Source organism: Podarcis liolepis (genome assembly GCF_965112155.1).
Source record: "Podarcis liolepis genome assembly, chromosome: 11".
Lineage (NCBI taxonomy): Eukaryota > Metazoa > Chordata > Lepidosauria > Squamata > Lacertidae > Podarcis > Podarcis liolepis.
In genome coordinates this window covers 18,764,727-18,785,162 of record NC_139565.1, presented here as the reverse complement: position 1 = coordinate 18,785,162, position 20,436 = coordinate 18,764,727, and the positions used below count along the sequence as shown (strand labels likewise).

Sequence of the window (20,436 nt, the reverse complement as noted above, 5' to 3'; positions counted from 1 at the left end):
TTTAAGATTTCAGATTAAATTATTTCACGATGTAGTGTCTTCTGGAAGAGTTCAGACAGTCTGGTCAGAAAATCTGCAGGCTGCTCATAGTTGACAGTAGTCCCCATTTGAGTGCTTAGGACTTGTGTGTGGACCCTAAGCTGTGCTCAAATAGAGATCCATTTGTGTGATCTGGTACCTCTGTATGCAGACTGTGTATGAGCTGCTGAAATTTGCATGATGATCCCAGCTTGAATAAGTTCTACAACAATACAGGCTCCGAATGAAAGGGTCAGTACACACCAATGTATTGCATTGTAGGGCTTATAAACATGAGCTATTGGATGGAAAGTTCTCAAGTCTCAAATTTCAGGGATGTCACAGGCAAGCTTCTTTCATCTTAGTCCACCTACTGCACCACAGTGATAAATAATGTTGGCTTAACTTTATTGTTAACTGTGTTATTATTTTATTGTTTAACTGTTTTAATAAATTTTGAGCACTATGTAAATGTTGAGTATTAATATTATAGTAGCAATAATGCAAACTTCTGATCAAGTTAAAGGCCCACCTTTCCCAGTGATAGGTTGGTGGCAAAGGGAACCTGAGCCACTCAGTCTCCATGTACTCCTAAAATGGCACTAGGGGATGAGTTGGGCTTCAAGGAAGTACTTCCTTTGAGGCTGAACAAAACTGGTGAACTGATAAAGGGACCAAGCATGGGTGAGCATGCTCTGATGAACTCTGTCCTCCTCCAGTCAGATGAGGTTTGTAGTAGTCATAGGGGAAGCATATTCCCCAGCAGCGGAAGGGCAAGATGGAGGCACAAACATGTCACATGTGCAATGGATCAGAATCAGTGTTGACCACAGCTAGCTCACAACTGTGTCAGAAGTTGTAAATTTTCCTCAGGAGGTTTACAACTGCTACCCTCTTTGTATTAAAAGGTCTTAGACAGGCGGTGCCTCAGGAAATAGAAGTTATCTTTGGGCCAAGGTGGAAGCAACTGAGGGCTGGAATTCCTTCTTCACCATAGGTGAACCTTGTCCTGGCTCCTCTTCCTTGGCCTTTGTTTAAGTATTCCTCATGTGGAGCCAACAACCCTTGGACTGTCAAGCACTCCCCTGCTGTGTAAAAGTAAAATAAAAGCAGTGCTCATGTAGTCTTTAAGGTCCTCTCCCTCTCCTCACCTCCACCTGAAGACACACAGCAGTGTCTCACTTTTGAGTTCCCAGGATTCTTTTGGGAATCCATCAGCTTTAAATGTATGGTGTGTCTTCAGTCAGCTATATATTTCATACAGGCAGAGAATGCATGGACCACTTCAAAAAAACAATTGTTTTTCAGAGTCTTGAAATCTTGAATTTGGAAGGGGCAGAGTTATGAGCTACAAATTTGGAAGGAAGAAGCACGAAAGAGCTTACTGTCCAGGAGAAGGGAATCTTTCTATAGTCTGGCTGGTGGCACTACCTTTGGGGGCACAGCTTTAACACCTGTGGTTGAACCTGTTCTGCGCTTATCTACCCTTTATGGAAAATTATCAGTTGGCACCTTCCAAGTATCAAGGAAGGTGGGAATTAAATGTTGCTTTGTTTTCTTTCTGGTTTACAGATCAATTGGGAGGGAGGTTTCTGTCTCTGTATGGGGAAGAAAGTGTGCCTGTATTGTGTACATGCTTAAGGCAAGAAGGAAGACAGGAGCAAACAGGGCATCTGACAGGAAAATGGAAATTCTTAAATAGGCAGGCTCTGAGGCCAAGATGTTTTCTGTACATCTCAGACTTTAGTGGGTTTGCGAATATTTTTTTTGGGGGGGGGGTAGGGATGGGCATTTTGACAGTGGATCAGTCTTACTCTTTCTGATCTCTGGTTTGTAATCCTGCATGTCCACATCTGAACATGCTGTTTCTTCCTGACATCAATAGATTTTAAATGGTGTTTGTAGGTAGCATCTTCACATGTAGTATAGCAGTTGAAGGACGGGTAGAGAAGGGGCCCAGACATATAAATGTGCCCTAATTAAACCCAAATATGTACAGACTGGAGAGAAAAAAAATCATATTATTATGTCTCTCTGCTGGAAGTCCTTGTCATTGGGAATTACTTGAGATATATTATTTGAAAAAATCAGATGTAAGTAGTTATGGGATTTCTGAACCTCCTTGCTATTGCTATTGCTATTGCTATTGCTATTGCTATTGCTATTGCTATTGCCATTGCCATTGGCATTGGCATCAATCACTAGTGAGAATATTTGTAAGACTATCAGAGAAGGATTACTCAGTAAGAAGCTGTTCAATATCCTCTGTCCTGCTCTTAAAGATATGCGCAGCAAAAGACTGCCGTAGTTTCCCTTTTTTAAAAAGACTTGGTTGAAGTCAAGTCTGAAATCAGTTGTGTTTCTAATGAATGAATGAATGTGTAATGAATTGGTATAGTATAATTTATTTGTGTCAGTAGAGAGTAGCTAATTATCAGATGCATGACTATGCTGAAATAGAGAAAGATGGAAATTTTTCAGTAAAGACAGAAACTGGTATTAAATCATTTCCTGATGCAAGGGCCGTGCTTATAAAAATATGCATGTGTTGTTGTTTTTAAAAGTTAGGGAGCTGACTTTGGCCTATTTGTCTTCCTGTTGTGATTCTACTTATTTTAGAATCTCTGAACCTTCCAGTTGTTAGCCCTCTTCACACATTTGCTAAATATGTGGAGGGAAGGGAATGGGTTAGTGCATGCTCTTGCTCTTCCTAATCTTTTATTTAGTGGATGATGTGAACAGGCTATCTGCAAGCAGTTAGGAACCCTGCTTTTTCAGGTTCCTGCTAACTCAGAGCAAACCCTATATATTGCATGCAAGTGTTGTACAAACATGCGCTATTCTGCTGCCATGATCTCACAGTCTCCATTCTGCGTGATGTAGGCCAGGGTGGGGAAGCCTTAGAGCCCTAGAGCAAATGTGGCCCTCCAGGCCTCTCTGTCTGGCTCCAGCCACACCTCTTTCCCCAGGCCATACCCTCCACTACCCCTGCTTTGCACCCTGCTGGTGTGTTTTTGCCTGGCTGGAATGTGTGTTTGAACTCTGATAATGGCTCTTGCTTGCCTAGATGAGAGTATTTATACGGGTATGTGGGTGTTTGTAGAAACTAGCTTACAAAGGGGAGTAAAAACAGCTCAGTTGGTTAGAGCAGGATGCTGATAATGCCATGGTTTCAGGTTCGATCCCTGTGTGGGGCATCTGCATATTCCGGCAGTGCAGGGGGTTGGGATAGATGACCCTCAGGGTCCTTTCCAACTCTACAATTCTATGATTCTAAAGCTAAAATTCACATTAGTTGGCTCTGTTTATTTTTGCCTCTAGGCCTGTCCACCACTGGAAAGTGGCCCCCAGAAGCTTGGCTACATATTAGAATAAGAACTTTTGAAATACATTTTCTGGTAGGATTTGGTGTGCAACATTCTTGATATATTCTGGAACCTGGCACTTCTACCAGGCTTTTCTTGGTAGTGTTACTGGATAGTTCATCTACTTTGTATCATCCTATTTTAGTATATTCAATTCCCCTAGAGACGGTGAACTTAATTTACATTTTTTTCTATGTCGTGCACAGTTAACCTCTAGAACTCTGTTCAACAGCAGTATCAATTGCCAATTGCTTAATGAAGTTCAAAAAAGCACTAGAAAATTTCTTAGGCGACTGAAAGAATATCAACAGCTATTGCACAAGAAGCTAAGGGCATCCATCGTAATACTTAGGTGCTCCTAATACTATAATACTTTAAACAAAGTGACTTGTAACATACTACAGGGACTCTATTAACAGCCGATGTGGTTAAAACTTTCTGAAGCATCTGCATCTGGCCATTAGTGGAGACAGAATACTGGGCTAGATGGTCATTAGTTTGACCCAGAATAGCTGTATTTATATTCTCATTTAGTGTAGCTTAATACTTGCAGTGTGCAGTGGTTTAGATAAATGAAAGTGGGAAACAGCTTCCACAAGGATGTAACTGCCTCATCATACTCCATCCAAGTGCTCTTGTGACTGGTATGTAGGGTACATTACCATCTTCAAATAAATAAACTAAACTAGGAGCATCTTTCACTGCTCAGAGATTGGAATTACTGAGTCAGTGAACCACAAAGCCTGTTAAACCTATGGAAAAAGGAAAACATTCAGATGCAACAACCTTGCATTTGTTAGCCGTTAACTAAAGACAAAAGCAATTCCCACCAACAGAGCCTATGGCTTGAGCAGGTTAGAAAATTCTGTAAATCCCCCACTGCCAGGTGTTTTTCTTGGTAGTAACTCCCAGAGAAGTTGTTTTGAGTGATAGTGGGGTGGATCAGAGGAGGCCTAGTATCTGCGAGGCCCAAGCGCCTCCATTTCTCTGATAGATCCTAGAATCAGCTCTGTTAGGTATAGCAGCCTGGAGCTGATATAGTTAATTGTCTCCACATTAAAGCAGATGAGAGGGGAAACAAAAACTTCCAAGATGAAGGAAAGACACACCCCTAAAACTTGGTGTAACCCAGCAGGGCTGTGGAATTGGCAGATCATGCATACACACCCACCCCAATAGAGGATTTCACAGGTAGTCTTCAACTGAAAAAGTCAACTTAATGCCCAAACAGGGATGATTCAGGAGACTGATCCTTTCCTTGTGTGCCGTTTCCCTGTCAACTTCGACCCCCCACCCCCCACCCCCAGTTCTGTTATCAGCCCCATTAGGAGGGGAAATTCAGGTACCTGCTTGGTTTATATCAGATAGGAGATGACACAGGGGTGGGAGAATTAAAAACCTTCTCCACAGTTGCTTTACTGAGCAAACTAGAAGCTCCATAAAGCTGTTCAAAGTAAAGAAAAAGATGTGGAGAGATCTAATTTGATCTGTTTTGATCTCCATACTGGAAAGAATGGTTGTGTGAACTCACTGTGAATTAAAAACAAAGCATTTCTGAAAAACAAATATTTGTAGTGGTTAGCAATTTGTTTTGGTTGGGGAGGTTCTGATATATACTCTGAAACTGTTGCCCCATTTGTTCCAGTTCAGCTGACAACCTGCAGCTCTTTGAGCTGTAATGGATTGGTCCGCTTACACAATCAAATTCATTTATGACTTCGAGATGATAACAAAATCCATTACATTTTATTTTCTAGCACAAAAGGTAAGACATTAAGAGTGCAATTGCATGCAGGATTATAATAACATAGTTTGTTTTCTATTTATTAATATTCTATATTGCCCTACATCTGATGATCACAGGGTCGTTTACAATATAAACACGCAAAAACACATAACAAAAAACCCCCAACAGTAACCCCCCTCAGTTTCAAAGACCCATTGCATTTTCCAAAAACAAAAAGCCCTTATAAAATTATCATTTTAGTATGATTTTTTTTCTAATATATACACATTTTTTGGAATAGTTTCCCCTAACCAGTTACAAGTGATTTCCTATTATAAAACTGAGTTCTCTAAATTTTCAAGTGGAATAGCATCTGATGTGCTCTAAGAAACGTTAAAGGATTATTCAGTATAAAAGATTTCTTCATTCCCACAATCCTCATCATTTAAGTCATTGTGGCCTGTCGTGTTTACATAAAATAGTAATTAAAAATATTTTAAACATTTTTTTTAATGTTTGGAAATATTTGGAGTACACTATTAAGAACAGGTTTTACTTAGCAGCGTAGCAAAACTTTTAATATAGTTGGAACCCACAATATTTATTCAAAAAGCATTAAACCTTAAAAGTGTTGAAATTAAGTAGTCCAGTGCTCATGAAAGCACCAGGCCTGTATTCAGTTGCACACAGTTAATTTAAAAGGGTTATAAGCACATGTAATTGGAGACAGAATTTAAGCCTAAGCATTTAAATTACATCTGTCAACCAATTACAGTTTGGTGTTTGCTTTTATTGTTAGTCCTTCAATATTTATGCATGATCTGATTAAAACAATTATACTAGCACTAGATTCTCTACAGAAATGAAAGGAGCATTTTCTGTGGATAAGCTGTGGTCCAATTCACATGTGATGTAGAAGTTCCATAACTGGATCTCTTTTTTAAAAATACTCCAAAAGAAGGCAATGGGCGCTTCGATGCGGTCAAAGCAATGGCACTGATTAAAGTGATATTCAATTTTTCCCTCCCTATACAAGTTTCCTGATTTACCAGTGCTTTGATCAAAAGTTGATAGATCTGTTGATGGATCTACCATGTCATGTGTGGTTTGGCTAAAGATTTATAATTTCTGGAAATTTTGAAGCCATGGGCGGGGGTGGGGAAGGAAATTCTGCCTTTTCCCTATCCCGGGGTTTCGGAGGTCAATGGAATTTTGGGAGAGAAATTGAAATACATCCCAAACTTATACTATTTGGCATGTTTAATTGACATATTTAAAGAGCACCCTGTTTCCTGAGAAATAAGACCTTACCGTGAGATTGGGGGAAAAAAAACCCCAGACAGTTAGGAACACTGAAACAACTATGAGATATCTCATACATTTTATGTTGTTAAAGTAAGATAACTTAAGGTTTGATAAGAAATTACATATTGCATATATTTCTTTTTTTCCCCTTACATAACAAGCATAGCACACATTATGAGAGAGTAAAAAGTATTTTATTCCAAAAGACCAAAATAATTCATAAGAGGGGTTTTTTTCAGCATTTCCCAAAATTTTGAGTTTTTCCATTGGAAAAATGGGATAGGGGGAAATATTGGGTCCTCTCCCAATTTGCCCCCGCCCCTGGGTCTTCACATCTCTTTGTCTCATATTGCTGGACTAAAACTCCTGCCATCCTGCCCATTGGCTAAGCTGGCCAGCTGGGGCTGATGTTAGTCCAAAAACGTGGAGGTCACAGGCTCCTCATCCCTGATTCATATGAGTATGAAGTTAAGCTTTCTTACTGATGACACGATAATATTAAGCTACACAGAGCTGTGTAGTTTCATTTTGTTGAATGCTCTAGATATTTTTCAACTGAATATCAGGGGGCTTCACCATTGCTTTTTGAGTTAACTGTTGACCCAAAGGCACCACACATAGCTTTTCAATGAACAGGCATGGTGTGGTCAGTTCTGAACAGGTTTGGGAGCTTTACTTTCTCTGATTTAAGGGATAAGTGCATTTTCAGCTTTTTCCAAACTGGAACAATGAGCCCTAAAGAATACTTTGGTTTTGTTTTTTTGTTTAGCTCTTCTGTTTCTAATTCCCTCGAGAACCAAAAGCACATGAAATAATCATGAGAGTCACAAAAAGAAAGTATTAAACATTCACAAGCCTCATAAAGATTTGATTCTTTGACCTTGGTAAAAGAGCAAGGCTCAAAAGAAAAGGTGTTAGTTAAAAATATAGTAACCTTTAAACTGTGGTTCTCTTATCCCCATAAAGAATGTCTTATTTTAAAAAGTACACTTACTGTTAAATAGACTGTTCATTCTTCATTTGAAGAAAAATAAAGAAACCCCTGTACAGATGAAGGATCTAAAAATAGTTGTTTTTCATTCATTATAATTAACTTAGAAGTATGGATTTGCTCCCCACACACCACAATCTTGGGAACATGGTTTCAGTGTAATATCACATGTTTTGCATGCAGAAAATCCCAGCTTTAATCTCTGGGTTCTCTAGATAGAAGTAAAAAAGACTTTTGCCTGAAACTCTGGAAAGCTGATGCCGGTTGATGTGTAAATAGACTAATGGACTGGTTTGGTATAAGACAACTTCCTATGTTAGTAATGCTTAGTCCATCACAGAGGTATGTTGTTGTTTAGTCGTTTAGTCGTGTCCGACTCTTTGTGACCCCATGGACCAGAGCACGCCAGGCACCTCTGTCTTCCACTGCCTCCCGCAGTTTGGTCAAACTCATGCTGGTAGCTTCGAGAACACTATCCAACCATCTCGTCCTCTGTTGTCCCCTTCTCCTTGTGCCCTTCATCTTTCCCAACATCAGGGTCTTTTCCAGGGAGTCTTCTCTTCTCATGAGGTGGCCAAAGTATTGGAGCCTCAGCATCACGATCTGTCCTTCCAGTGAGCACTCCTTTTGTCAAGTTGATTTCTACAGAATCATTCTTGGATGAGTATCTTTGCCACCAGATAGTTGGGCTGAAAACCCAGTATAGTATAGTATTCAGCATTTCCTGCACAGATTGACATTCGATTTTTAAGTTGTCTGTTTTATTTACATGTTCAATTAGGTTTGCAGTTTTGTACAAAATGGCAAACATTTCTCCCAGCATGGTTGTTCCTTACATTCCTTTCCCATTTAGCATTATGCAAATAACTTTTTTGGGAAATATTTGGTCAGTGAGAGGTTTTGGTGCAACAACAACAACAGAAGAATACTTGCTTAGAGAATGTTGATCCTTGTCCAGCCGTTCCACTGCAGTTCTTGCATCCAGATTTCTTGATGTTTGTTTATCTCACAGTTCATTATTTAAGGCTGGTCTGTCAAAGTAGGTTAAATATTCTTTGGGAAACATGGTTACCTCTTTGATATACCAACAGTCTGTTAAATATAGGAAAGATTGGCCTGATAAGAGAGACATGATAAACTTCCATCACTAAAAATATTTTGTTCTTTGTTCCGTTTGGGTTTCTAAAAGCATCAATAAGCTGTGAAATCTCATTGCTATAAATTTCTGGAACAGACGCACAGAAACACTGGCAAAGCAGTGAAAATGATTGCTGATGATTCATTCTAACTATTTGACCTTCTGACCTCTTTTACAGATATATGACCAAGATGGGACACTACAGCACTTTATTGATGGTGGGGAACCCAGTAAGTCAAGCTGGATGAGGTATATTCGATGTGCAAGGCACTGTGGGGAGCAGAACTTAACCGTAGTCCAGTACAGGTAAAGTGTGTTTCAGTTTATTCTCCGAATATCTTTTTATTTTGCTGTGATAAAAGCATTGCCAAAGAAATGTGTTTTAGAAAACTGTAAGGAGCTGAACTTACTGGGCTGGATCTAAACGTGCCCTTTGAAAATGGGAGAGCTTTATCTGATGTAGCACAAGATGGTTTTGTGAGAATGGGCAACTGAATCCCAGTAATGTGCTTCTGTTTGTAGAACACATTACAATATCTACAACCACAAGGGTTTGTACAACATTTCAAAATGGGTACTTCTGCTAAGTTGTGCAAAATCTTCTGCTGGTTCCATTTTGCAGAACAGTACCCCTGCAATAAATTTCTTCTTTTGGTATATCTCTGGCATATGTCCATTGTCCACTTTACATAAAAAGGTCTGGCCTGGTCTTATTTAGACAGAGGAATTCACATTTAAGCCATGAGTATAACAACATAAAATGACCTAAAGTTCATTTAATCTAACTTCCTGTTTCCCACTGCGGCCCACCATATATTTCTAGGAAGCCCATAAACCTGAAGGCAACTGATTTACTCCTCACTAACTCTCTCAGAAACTGGAGCTAGCATTTAGTTATCATGGCTAATAATAATAATAATAATAATAATCCTTACTAAAGGATTTGTACCCCCAAAATGTGTCTCATTCCCTTTTATAGTCCTTTGTAAGAGTAACTCCTTGCCATCAGCTAACTGGCTTCACATAATATGCTTTTCCTACTTGCTTTCTCAAAATGAATATAGTGAAATGGAAAGAAAACAACACGTGTGACTTCTGAGACACATGTGTTGCTGAGCTCTCTTATTGCAAACTGACACCACACCCTCCTGAGTGCTGTGGATGTTGGAGGACTGATACCTGCAATATATATCCTTTCTGTACAGCTTTTAAAGGCATAGTACCACTCACCTGGGAGCCAAAAGCACAGTTTTCCAAAAACAGTGCATGCTGCTTATTCATCTTTCAAATGTTACTACCACTTTCGTCTGAAAATATTGGAGCAGTCAACTTTATCCACAGATAATCAGATATTTTGTGGGATAGCACCTGCCTGCAAAGAAGACCAGAGTCTGTAGTCAGCTAAGGAACCAACATGAGAAGTTGATTTGGGATATATAAGGTGACTATGAGCTCGCATTTACAGTCAAAGCTGCTTATTAAATGTGCTGCGTAAATATAGGTGCTCTCAATGATAAATAAGTGTTTGGCCCTACTGGACTTTTTAACAGTATGAAGGAATGGCCAACTTGGAAACTGCTACATTAGCTTATTCTTTAAAAAAAATAACCTCAAGCTTTAATCTTTTTTGTGTAATTTTTTTTATTTAAAAAATCACATATGAAAAAAAGGGGGGGACATTGTAGTTTTTGTATTATACACCCAGTTTCATAACTAGATAATCATCAAATTATATTTCTTTGGGTTAACCATCAAAGTAGACAAAAGCAGTTCAAAGGGGGGGGGGAACACTTGTCAGTTTGTGTCACTAATCCAAGTGCAGCAACAGAGACTTATATTTTTAAAAGACGTCAACAACAATTGTTCTGAATGTCAGCAAAACAGTATTAAATTGGTAAATCAAAGAATTGTTTCTGAGATCATAAAGAACACTTTGACTAGTAGTCATTGTTTTTTTTATGTCATGAGCATTTATGTAAAGTATTCATACTTAGATTTTGCCCTGATGCAGGTTTGAAGGCCTGTATATGTTTATCCAGGGACGTGGGTGGCACTGTGGGTAAAACCTCAGCGCCTAGGACTCGCCTATCGTATGGTCGGCGGTTCTAATCCCTGCGGCGGGGTGCGCTCCCGTCGTTCGGTCCCAGCGCCTGCCAACCTAGCAGTTCGAAAGCACCCCCGGGTGCAAGTAGATAAATAGGGACCGCTTACCAGCGGGAAGGTAAACGGCGTTCCGTGTGCTGCGCTGGCTCACCAGATGCAGCTTGTCACGCTGGCCACGTGACCCGGAAGTGTCTGCGGACAGCGCTGGCTCCCGGCCTATAGAGTGAGATGAGCGCACAACCCTAGAGTCTGGCAAGACTGGCCCGTACGGGCAGGGGTACCTTTACCTTTTTATGTTTATCCACGATGCCTGTATATGCTCATCCATGTGACACTTCTGGCTACCAAAAAGGATGCATGTGTAAAGTTGTCCTTTCCATTGAAGGACCCACAGACAGCCCTTGCGGACAAGGGAGGTATTTACATCCATTTACACCACTATGTCTGCAGCAAATCACTGGATCACTATGTGTGTGCATATTTGCGTACATGCAGATTAAAATCTCAAGCAAAACGAGACCATGAGAAAGTCATTACACATCTGTCAATATTAAGTGGATTTTACAATTCTCCTTTCATGATGGAGCTGTTCCTTAGAGTTCCCTCTGTTGATCTGTTTTCGATTACTTTAGATCTTTTAAAAATGAACTACAAAAACACAATTAAAAAAACAACAATTGGCATCTATCACCAGGGACCACGTCCAAGTGTAAGAAAATAGAAAAGTTGGACACTGAAAAACCGTCTTAATTTTTTATTGTGCATGGACGTCTTCCTCACTGAAAGTCAGCTGTTTCAAATTCATTCTGTTATGATTTGTAATATCTAAATGGAATTTTCTTCAAAGCGCTCTTGATTGATTGACCCTTAGCTGAACGTTTTGTTTTTATTTTGAAGCTGACAATAATGTTTGTTGGCATGTGTTCTGCTTCAACTGCGTTGGGACGCCACAAAGCTATCTTTATGAGTCATCCAACCACAATACTAAATACATGTCAGCAAAGGAAATATTATCCGAAAGAGGAAAAATCCCTTTGATGTACTTCAGCATGCAGAGATTTCTGCAAGTTTTGGAAGCTCTATATGCTTGTAAGGAATCGTGTATGCTTACACTCCCCCCCCCCTTTTTTGGCCTACTCCAAGCCTTAGAGACCACCCATTGCTTGAAAACAGTTCAGCTCTTTCAGCAGCAAAGTGTGTCATTGGGTTTTAGCACATTCATTTGCTGGGCTGCTATGTTTATGTTAGGTGAAGCCAAACAGAGAGATGAAAAGTTACAAGGGTGAAGTACAAAGTAGACTCATTTTTATTTTTTTTTAAAGTCAGGAGATGCGGGTGATTTATAGCACTGCCCTGATTTTGATTTTTATGTAATGGTGGAAAGAATTAATAAAATGTACAGCTTGGGTGGAAATAGATGGAGGGGTAGGGAGAGAGGGCAGGAAAGAGACGGAGGCAGGAGTTTTTGTCAGATATTCATAGAATGTTGGGAAAAAGCATTATGCTTAGCCAGCAGTGCCCTCCTGAGACAGGGTGGCAGTAAGCGAGGAAAATAACAAGATAAATGAAATTTTTGCAGCTGCTTGTAAAATATTGAGAATCTGCACTTTTTTATTGATCTTTATGATCCTGTTGCCAAGAGCCACTTTGCGGTGACAAAATATGTTGACAAGTGCATATCTCACTGCCATGAAAAATGTGGTTAAGGATTCTCCTTATGTCGGCAGTGTTATACAAGAAACAAATTGCACCGCTACAGCCAATTCTTTATAGAGAGGCTAAATTTAAGGCCTACCAACCCTGCACACTTTTATCTCAAACTTCAGGCTAATATTTGTAGCAATTCTTCATTGCAGAAACCAGTGGAGATTCAACTTTTTAAAAAGTCCATTTATGTCTCCACACTTTACACAAGATAATGTAAAAAATTGTCATTTCTTACTACAATGACTGTATAATTCTGGTAGGCAATATTTCAGCCAGAATGGAAAGCTTGTCTTGTATTTATTGAATTACTATCCATCTCATATAAGTATGTTTTACTTTACTATAACTGGCTTCAACGACAGCCACTCCACAGTTATTTTCATTTTTATTATTTTATCTCCTAAAAGCCTGGTCTCACATTGGTTTTACCAGCATGTGGGGTTTCATATAATTGTTAACTGATTTTTATGTATCTGCTTTAACAAATTTTGAATCTCAGCTCCATTATAAGATGTTAGCTAAACAGAAATATGGATTTACTGGTGAATAGGTAAATGGGTAACTGTTACTACAACCATGGGTTTAGTGGTGAGCCATGCCTAAGCCAAGTACAGACATTAGGTGGTAATGCTAGGGAAATATACCCAGGAGTAAGCTCCACTGAAATCAGTGGGAATTTCTTCTTAGTAAATATAGATAGGATTGTACTGCATGTACTTTCATTGTGTCTATTATTTTTTACGAAGGTGTATCAAAAGCAAAATAAGATTCCTAGATTTTTTTCCTTCTTTGGACTTAGTTGGTTGTCATTTATGTTCATCCAATATTTGTGATTCTTATGAAATAGCAATGCTTCCCCTATTCATACTCTGGGGGTTGGGTGGGGAGAGATATGTTCCTTCATTCTTTTATTTACAATATTTCTATACCACCTTTCATCAAAAGATCTTAGGGCATGGGACAGTAAATCTTCAATAAAGAACAATAAATGCCAATAAAAAACAGGGTACATAAACCAGCAGTAAAACAGTCAGCCGTAATAAAATCAGTCACAGTTTCCAAACACCTATCTAAAAAGAACGTCAACATAGATGCCTGTTGAATTTTGGGACAGAAGGAACTCCAAAGCCGGGGCGTCACCAAGGAGAAGGCCTGACACAGGGTATCTGCATATTAATTTATTAAAGTTATATACCACCTTTCAAACTTAAAAGGTTCATAAAAATTCACAGTAACCACAAATATCACAAAAGGATGCAATCCTATGCATACTTACAGAAAAGAAAGTTATTGAAGTAAGCCCCACTTTGGAGCTTACTTTGAGGAAACATTCCTAGAGTGGACTTCCATTTTCTATAGAAATGTACGTTCATATTCAGCAGAGGTTAGCTAAAGCTTTGAGAAATGTATTTCTGTTCTAGGATAAAAGCAGTGTAAAGAAATGTCAAGGTTATTAGTAACATTTTTATTTTAGATCTAAATCATTTGTTTACTGTGTTAGGAACAAAGAAAACTAGCTTGTCTATGCCAGAAGTAGACTTCAGGCTTGTGGGATCTACTTTAGATTTGGGGTTCTTGTTTAGGGGTGTTGGTGTTGGTTTTATTATCAGAACCCCAAGGTCCCCCAGGCATTTAAACATTTCATGGAAATGTGAAATATTCTAACGTCATAGAAATCATTTTCTCTGCAAGCATATTTTAAGGATGCTATGCCAAAATTATATATTTGTATTCATCTACATATTCAGAGTTCAGATGGCTTTTGCTTTGAAATACAATGCACTTTGTTTTTATGCTTTACATGGGCGCCACTTAGAATTCTTTTATCCATCTGTCCATTTATTCATTGTATTTGTGCATTGTCTTCTAACAAAAACAAACCAGAGCAACCTCTGCCTATGTAAAAATAAATACAAATACCATTAATACATATTAGGGTTTTAAAAAAATGATTTGTAGTAGCTACCTTCCTCGCTTGTCACAGGCTAGCTGCTTATACCAGCTCTTTTCATACACCTAGCTACAGTTAGAACGGTTTGTGCCTTTTCTCTTCTTCCTCTCAGGACAAGTTAGTTCTTCCTTAAGCAATCTTGAGATAGTAAGTGTGGTATAGAAGGGGCCAGCTCTGCTAGAACCACTAGGATCTGTATGGAGGGCAGCTTTCACTAGGCTTTTCTCTCTCTTCCACTGATTAGTGGATGCTCCTGAAGAATTATTGCCCAACCATTCATTCTTTCTCCCTTTGCTTGTTATGACCAGGTCAAATATATTCTACAGAGCTTGCATGGATATTCCCAGGGGCACAGAGTTGTTGGTCTGGTATAATGACAGCTACACATCTTTCTTTGGAATCCCGTTACAGTGCATTGCACAAGATGAGAACTGTAAGTATCTTATTTCATCTCCGTATACGTTGGTTTCACATTTTGTTACTACAATTAGTTCTTTGTTCTCCTTAAAATATGTGCAGATTCAAATATGTGAACACTCAGTTTGCATTAAATTATTGTGAATTTTTCCAATTTAGAGATCCATTTTAAGACACTAAGAAAAAACTCTTGACTTGGTAGGGACAGAATTGAACTAAACATAGAATCCAGGAATGAAGCTTGGGCTGTTACTCAAAATGGCACTGCTCTGAAAACTGAAAGATGGAAAAGTAGTCTGTAGATTGAAATAATAGACAAAACAATTAAAGTGGCTACAGAAAAATGTTTTATGAAAATCTTTTGGAACCATGTTATGAGGGATTATTCACATCAAGCAGAGTCCTTGAGTCCAGAGCACAATGAAGGTTGTTAACCATCACTAGTTTTCCATGCCTTTGTTGAGAGCAGTGATCAGCAGAGGGTGCAGAATTTATGTCTTGGTCCAAAGTATACTAATTGCAGTATGACACATACTTCACCCTCCATATAACATTAAAATATATTACTTTCCCCCTGTATTTCATGTAGAGTTATCACTGTCAGCATCTTTAAATCTCCACCATATGATTAGATAATTCACAACGAATTTTTTTAAATTTTGAAACTGCTTATGGACCCACCTGTAGTGTGCCCCTGCCCCTCAGAGGGGTGAAACCCAGGCAGCAACAGGTGCAAAACAAAACAGACAGCACAATGATGTGGGATTAAAATTGGCTACAACTTTTATTGCTTTCAGATATAGGTTGGCTTTGACTCACGCATTGGGTATATATCCATTTTCAGCCTCCAGATGGGCTGATGGTCATGCCTGAGATGGAGCATCATTCATGCAGGTCTACTAAGGTGGTCCTCACTAGGCTGCCCATCTGCCCCATGCTTGGCTTCTGGACAGAGACATCCACTTAAACCCCTCTAATGGGGTAACCTCTGAACTAGGGCTGGGCGATATATCAGCATCTAAAGACCACAATATGCTGATATATTATGATGTCTGAAATGTATCTTGGAGGAAGAAGCAGCCAAGATACATTGGCCAGCCCTACACAGTGTACGAGTCCCAATGGCTTGTGCTCAGCTGGGAAGAAGGGACTCCACCCCAGCTGAGCGGTTCAAGGAGGCTCTGATGAGGCATTGGGGTGCCCTCAAAGTAGGCCTGGGTGATAGATCAATGTATCACCCAGGAGCGGTATGAGGGGCAGACCATGATGACAGCTTCACTCAGCGGTACATCGGTGGTGAAACTCCCACCACTCTTGAGTCCTTCTACCTCCAGTGCCCGGCAGGTTGAGGGCGAAACAAGCTTGGGAGTGGTGGCAGTTTCACCTGTGATATACCACTGATGAGACTGCCATCGCACTCTGCCCTCATACTGGCCAAGGGAGAAACAAGCTGCATCAGTGAGAAGAAGAAGAGTTTGGATTTGATATTTCACTCCCTTTAAGGAGTCTCAAAGCGGCTAATATTCTGTTTTCCCTTCCTCCCCCACAACAAACACTCTGTGAGGTGAGTGGGGCTGAGAGACTTCAAAGAAGTGGGACTGGCCCAAGGTCACCCAGCAGCTGCATGTGGAGCAGCGGAGACGCGAACCCGGTTCCCCAGATTACAAGACTAACACTCTTAACCACTACACCACACTGGCTCTCCAATGGTGAGGTGCCAATACAGCTTGTTCCTCCCTCCACTTCTTTAAACTGCTTGGCCGAGGTGCGTGCTGCTGCCCTTGCCTCAGCCAAGCAGTTTATGGAGCCCCCGACCTGCCAGTGGTGAGGGTGGGGGTTCCATTAAAGTGCTCCCCCTCCCCAGCTGAGAGAGCCCTGATCCCACTCCTGCTTACACAGAAGTAGTAGTAGGAGTGGGAACGCGACTGCTCAGCTGGGAGGTGCGGGTTCTGTTACACTTCTCCATTGAGGGGGCACAGATGCACGCCTCTCAATGGAGAAGTTCAAAGGAGCTCCCACGAGCCAGCTGCGAGGCGTGGGCTCCGGTGAAGGCAGCCTTGCTTGGCTACCGCCTGGCTGCCTTTGTCTGGGAGGGTGGGCTGGTTTAGGAGCCGACTCTCCCGGTGGAAGGCAGCTGGGACCCAACGCTCGTCAGCAGCCCCTCTCTGCAAGGCACAGATAGGGTGGCTTTGCAATGTGCCCACACAGGTTAAGGCAGTCAAATGCAGGAGCCCAAGAGGCTCTGTGTACTTGGCTACTGCTGCCTGGTCCATATTTGGGGAGTGGGGAGCAAGCAGGTAAGGTAGCTCACCAGCCTCCCATGCCGGCGGCAGGGACACCAGGGCAGGCGCCGCTGGCAGGGGGGAGCAGAGCCCTCCTGCTCCCAGCATAGCCTTGTCACAGGCTCCTGAATTCGTGAGCGGCAGGGACCTTAGGACTCGCTTAGCTGGGGCAGGAGCCTTTGTGTCCCCCAGCTGAGCAGCAGCCTGGGGGCAGCTGCATTGGCCGCAGCCCATGATGCGCTGGGGTGAATGTGCCTCAGCTCCTGTCATGAGAGTTGAGGCAGTTTCACTGTGCCTTGCCGGTTGGGGCCAATGCAGTTCTTTCAACATCATGGTTTATCACCAAACCACAGTGTTGAAAACCCAACATTGCCCAGCTGTACCTCAAAGGTGCCTGCCTGCCTTTGCCCAAGTGGGCAGGCTGTGTGTTTCCTCCTGGAGCAACCAACTGCCCCAAGAGGAAAGTTGCAGCCCACCCGCTCAGGCAAAGGCAATTTGAGCTGCTGATACATCGCGGCAGCTGAGGAGCCATGATGTACTGCTACCTCAAAAAGTATGAAACCAGTATTGCAATGTGAATGCCATACCGGTTTTAGACAATAAATCAGAGTACTGCCCAGCCCTTCTGTGAACACATCTGCTTGAAGCTGGGGTGATAGACCACTTCACCCCATCCAGAATTGGACTGAGGATTTCAACCAATGCCTTAATCCGCCGACTATTTTTTGCCATCTTGCCACCAAACACACCACAGTTGCAACCAATCCTCTTCCACATCGCTCAACCAGCATTCCTTTCCAGCAGGCGTCAAATGTACACCATCAGGCATGTAAAAGTCCATACTGTCAAAAACTTCATTGCTGGGTGTGGGATAACATGGTCACCAAGGTGTTCCATTGCTCCACAACACTTATCTTCCAGAGGACATGATTAACACAGGCTGGTCCTTCCACACGCACAGCCGCTGCTCACGTTTTAGGAGCTCTGACCTACAATGATGGTGATTGTTGGAGACTTTTTGTGTAGTCTCTTTTCTTTTTACGTCAGAGACTAGGATAATGTTGACGCTCTTCCAGGTGGTCGGATCATTTTACCCAACTGCAGGATCAACACATCAGGGGAGCTGCATCTTGCTATTTCATGCTCCAACTTAGGGAAGAGAGCATCCCAGCACATGCCATGTTGGCCCATCCATGTCATCTTGGCCCTGGCCCGGAGACCCAGCTGTGTACCCCAAGTCATTGCCCTTGCGTAGACTTTTGCTCCTTGCCCACAAATCCAGGCGTTCTTGGAAGGGGCACCTGAAAGAGAGGAGTTACATGGAAAGATTAAGTGAGGGTTATCCAGGGCAAGTGTACCCTTTGTATGATTCTGAGTGCCACCTGCCTAATGCCTTTGTAAGTTCTGGCCTGAGACTCCATTCAAAGGCTGATGTGGCTGCACCTATGTGATAAGGATGCCCTGTGGATTCTCCCAGGCTCCACCCCTCAGCTTGCCCCTGATAGGACAAATCTGAACTTTGGGATTGTGGCTGGCCACCATGGTGAAGTCATTTTGCCCTCTGGGGGGAGGGCTGGCATCGCTGCCCACCTTCTGACTAGGTAAGTGGCCATTGTGTGGCATATTGGGTGGTGTCTGTCTGCTGACAGTATGCATCCATAACTAGACCAGGGACAAGACCAATTTTCAATTATTCCTTCTGCCTCCTATAGCTCCCCTGCCCCAAATTGCTCTGAAGGATTGGGTGACACTCTGGAGCAGAATTAAGGGGGAAATGGAGGACTACAGATGGCAAGGGGAATCACCAAAAATTGCCTTCTTATTCAGCTCATGGATGTCTTGGATATGACCTGTAAATTGATTCAAAGTGTAAGACCTGATCCAAATATATTTGTGTCCAGAAGCTGAAACTCTAAGCTCCCTGTGTCAGGGCTAGCCCCCTGCTGTTGGATCAGGCTTCCATGCAGAACTCTTAGATTATTAGTAGCCATGCCCTGCTGTAACTCAGCCCTTAACCTAAGCCTGAGCATAAGCAACTGAAACATGCAGTGCAGTGATGTAGGGCAAGCTATAACAAAACAAGAACAACAACTTACCGTATTTTTCGCCCTATAGGACGCAATTTTCCCCCTCCAAAAATGAAGGGGAAATATGGGTGCGTCCTATGGGGCGAATGCAGGTTTTTGCTGAAGCTTGGAGAGCGAGAGGGGTCGGTGCGCACCGACCCCTCTCGCTCTCCAGGCTTCAGGAAGACATCCGCAGCCTAGGCAGCCCTGCGGAAGGTCCCGCAGGGATGTCTAGGCTGCGGATAGCAGCCTGCTGCCCAGCGCGAGGGGTGCCCTGAAGCAGAGCGCCCCCCGCGCCGGGCAGACATCTACAGCGTGTTGGAGCCCTGCAGGAGTTCCCCGCAGGGCTCCCCACGCTGCGGATAGCAGCCTGCCGCCTGGCGCGAGAGGCTCCCTGAAGCAGAGTGCCCCTCGCGCCGGGCAGACATCCGCAGCATGGGGAGCCCTGCAGGAGTTCCCTGCAAGGCTCCCCACGCTGCGGAAAGCAGCCTGCTGCCCAGCGCGAGGGGCGCCCTGAAGCAGAGCGCCCCCCGCGCCAGGCAGACATCCGCAGCGTGGGGAGCCTTGCAGGAGTTCCCCGCAGGGCTCCCCACGCTGCGGATAGCAGCCTCCCGCCCAGCGCGAGGGGCAACCTGAAGCAGAGCGCCCCCCGCGTCAGGCAGACATCCGCAGTGTGGGGAGCTTTGCAGGAGTTCCCCGCAGGGCTCCCCACTCTGCGGATAGCAGCCTGCCGCCCGGCGGGCGGGGCACCCTGATGCAGAGCGCCCCTCGCGCCGGGCAGACATCGGCCAGCCCCACAAGCTCGGGGGACAGCAGGGAGGCGCACCGCCGCCATCCCGCTGTTCCTCGACCTGGTTCTGTTTCCCCGACCTGCTTTTCGGGGGGGAAATAAAGGAGAATTTTTTCCCTTTATTTCCCCCCCAAAAAACCAGGTGCGTCCTATGGGATGGAGCGTCCTATGGGACGAAAAATACGGTATTTCTTGTTCCTTGCCCATATGACTGGGTTGCCCCAGCCACTCTGCAGCTTCCAACAAAATATAAAGGGACAAAACAGAACATCAAACAATAAAAGCTTCCTGAAACCATCCTGCCTTCAGCTGTCTACGAAAGGTCATATAATTGTTTCACTCTTTGACATCTGAAGGGAGGTGCAACTTCCAAGAAGGCCCTCTACATGGTTCCCTGTAACTTCACTTCTCAGAAGGAGGGAACTGCCAGAAGGCCCTTGGAGCTGGACCTCAGTGTCCGGGCTGAACCATGGGGGTGGAGACGCTCCTTCAGGTATAGACGGCTCTATGTACATATAGGACAGATTGCCTCCTATGTTCTGGCTAAGGAAGTGTGAAAAGAACATTGATATTATTT

General features: G+C 42.7%; 1 protein-coding gene across 5 annotated transcripts in view; it reads left to right on the top strand.

Moving 5' to 3' along the window:
* PRDM6 (PR/SET domain 6) overlaps positions 1-20,436 on the top strand; it is a 101,751-nt gene that overhangs the window by 54,944 nt on the left and 26,371 nt on the right. For all 5 annotated transcript variants that reach the window (XM_083464540.1, XM_083464543.1, XM_083464541.1 and 2 more), the window contains exons 4-5: positions 8,722-8,849; positions 14,613-14,737. In XM_083464540.1, the coding sequence (XP_083320666.1) occupies positions 8,722-8,849; positions 14,613-14,737 (253 nt within the window). The remainder of the gene's footprint in view (positions 1-8,721; positions 8,850-14,612; positions 14,738-20,436) is intronic.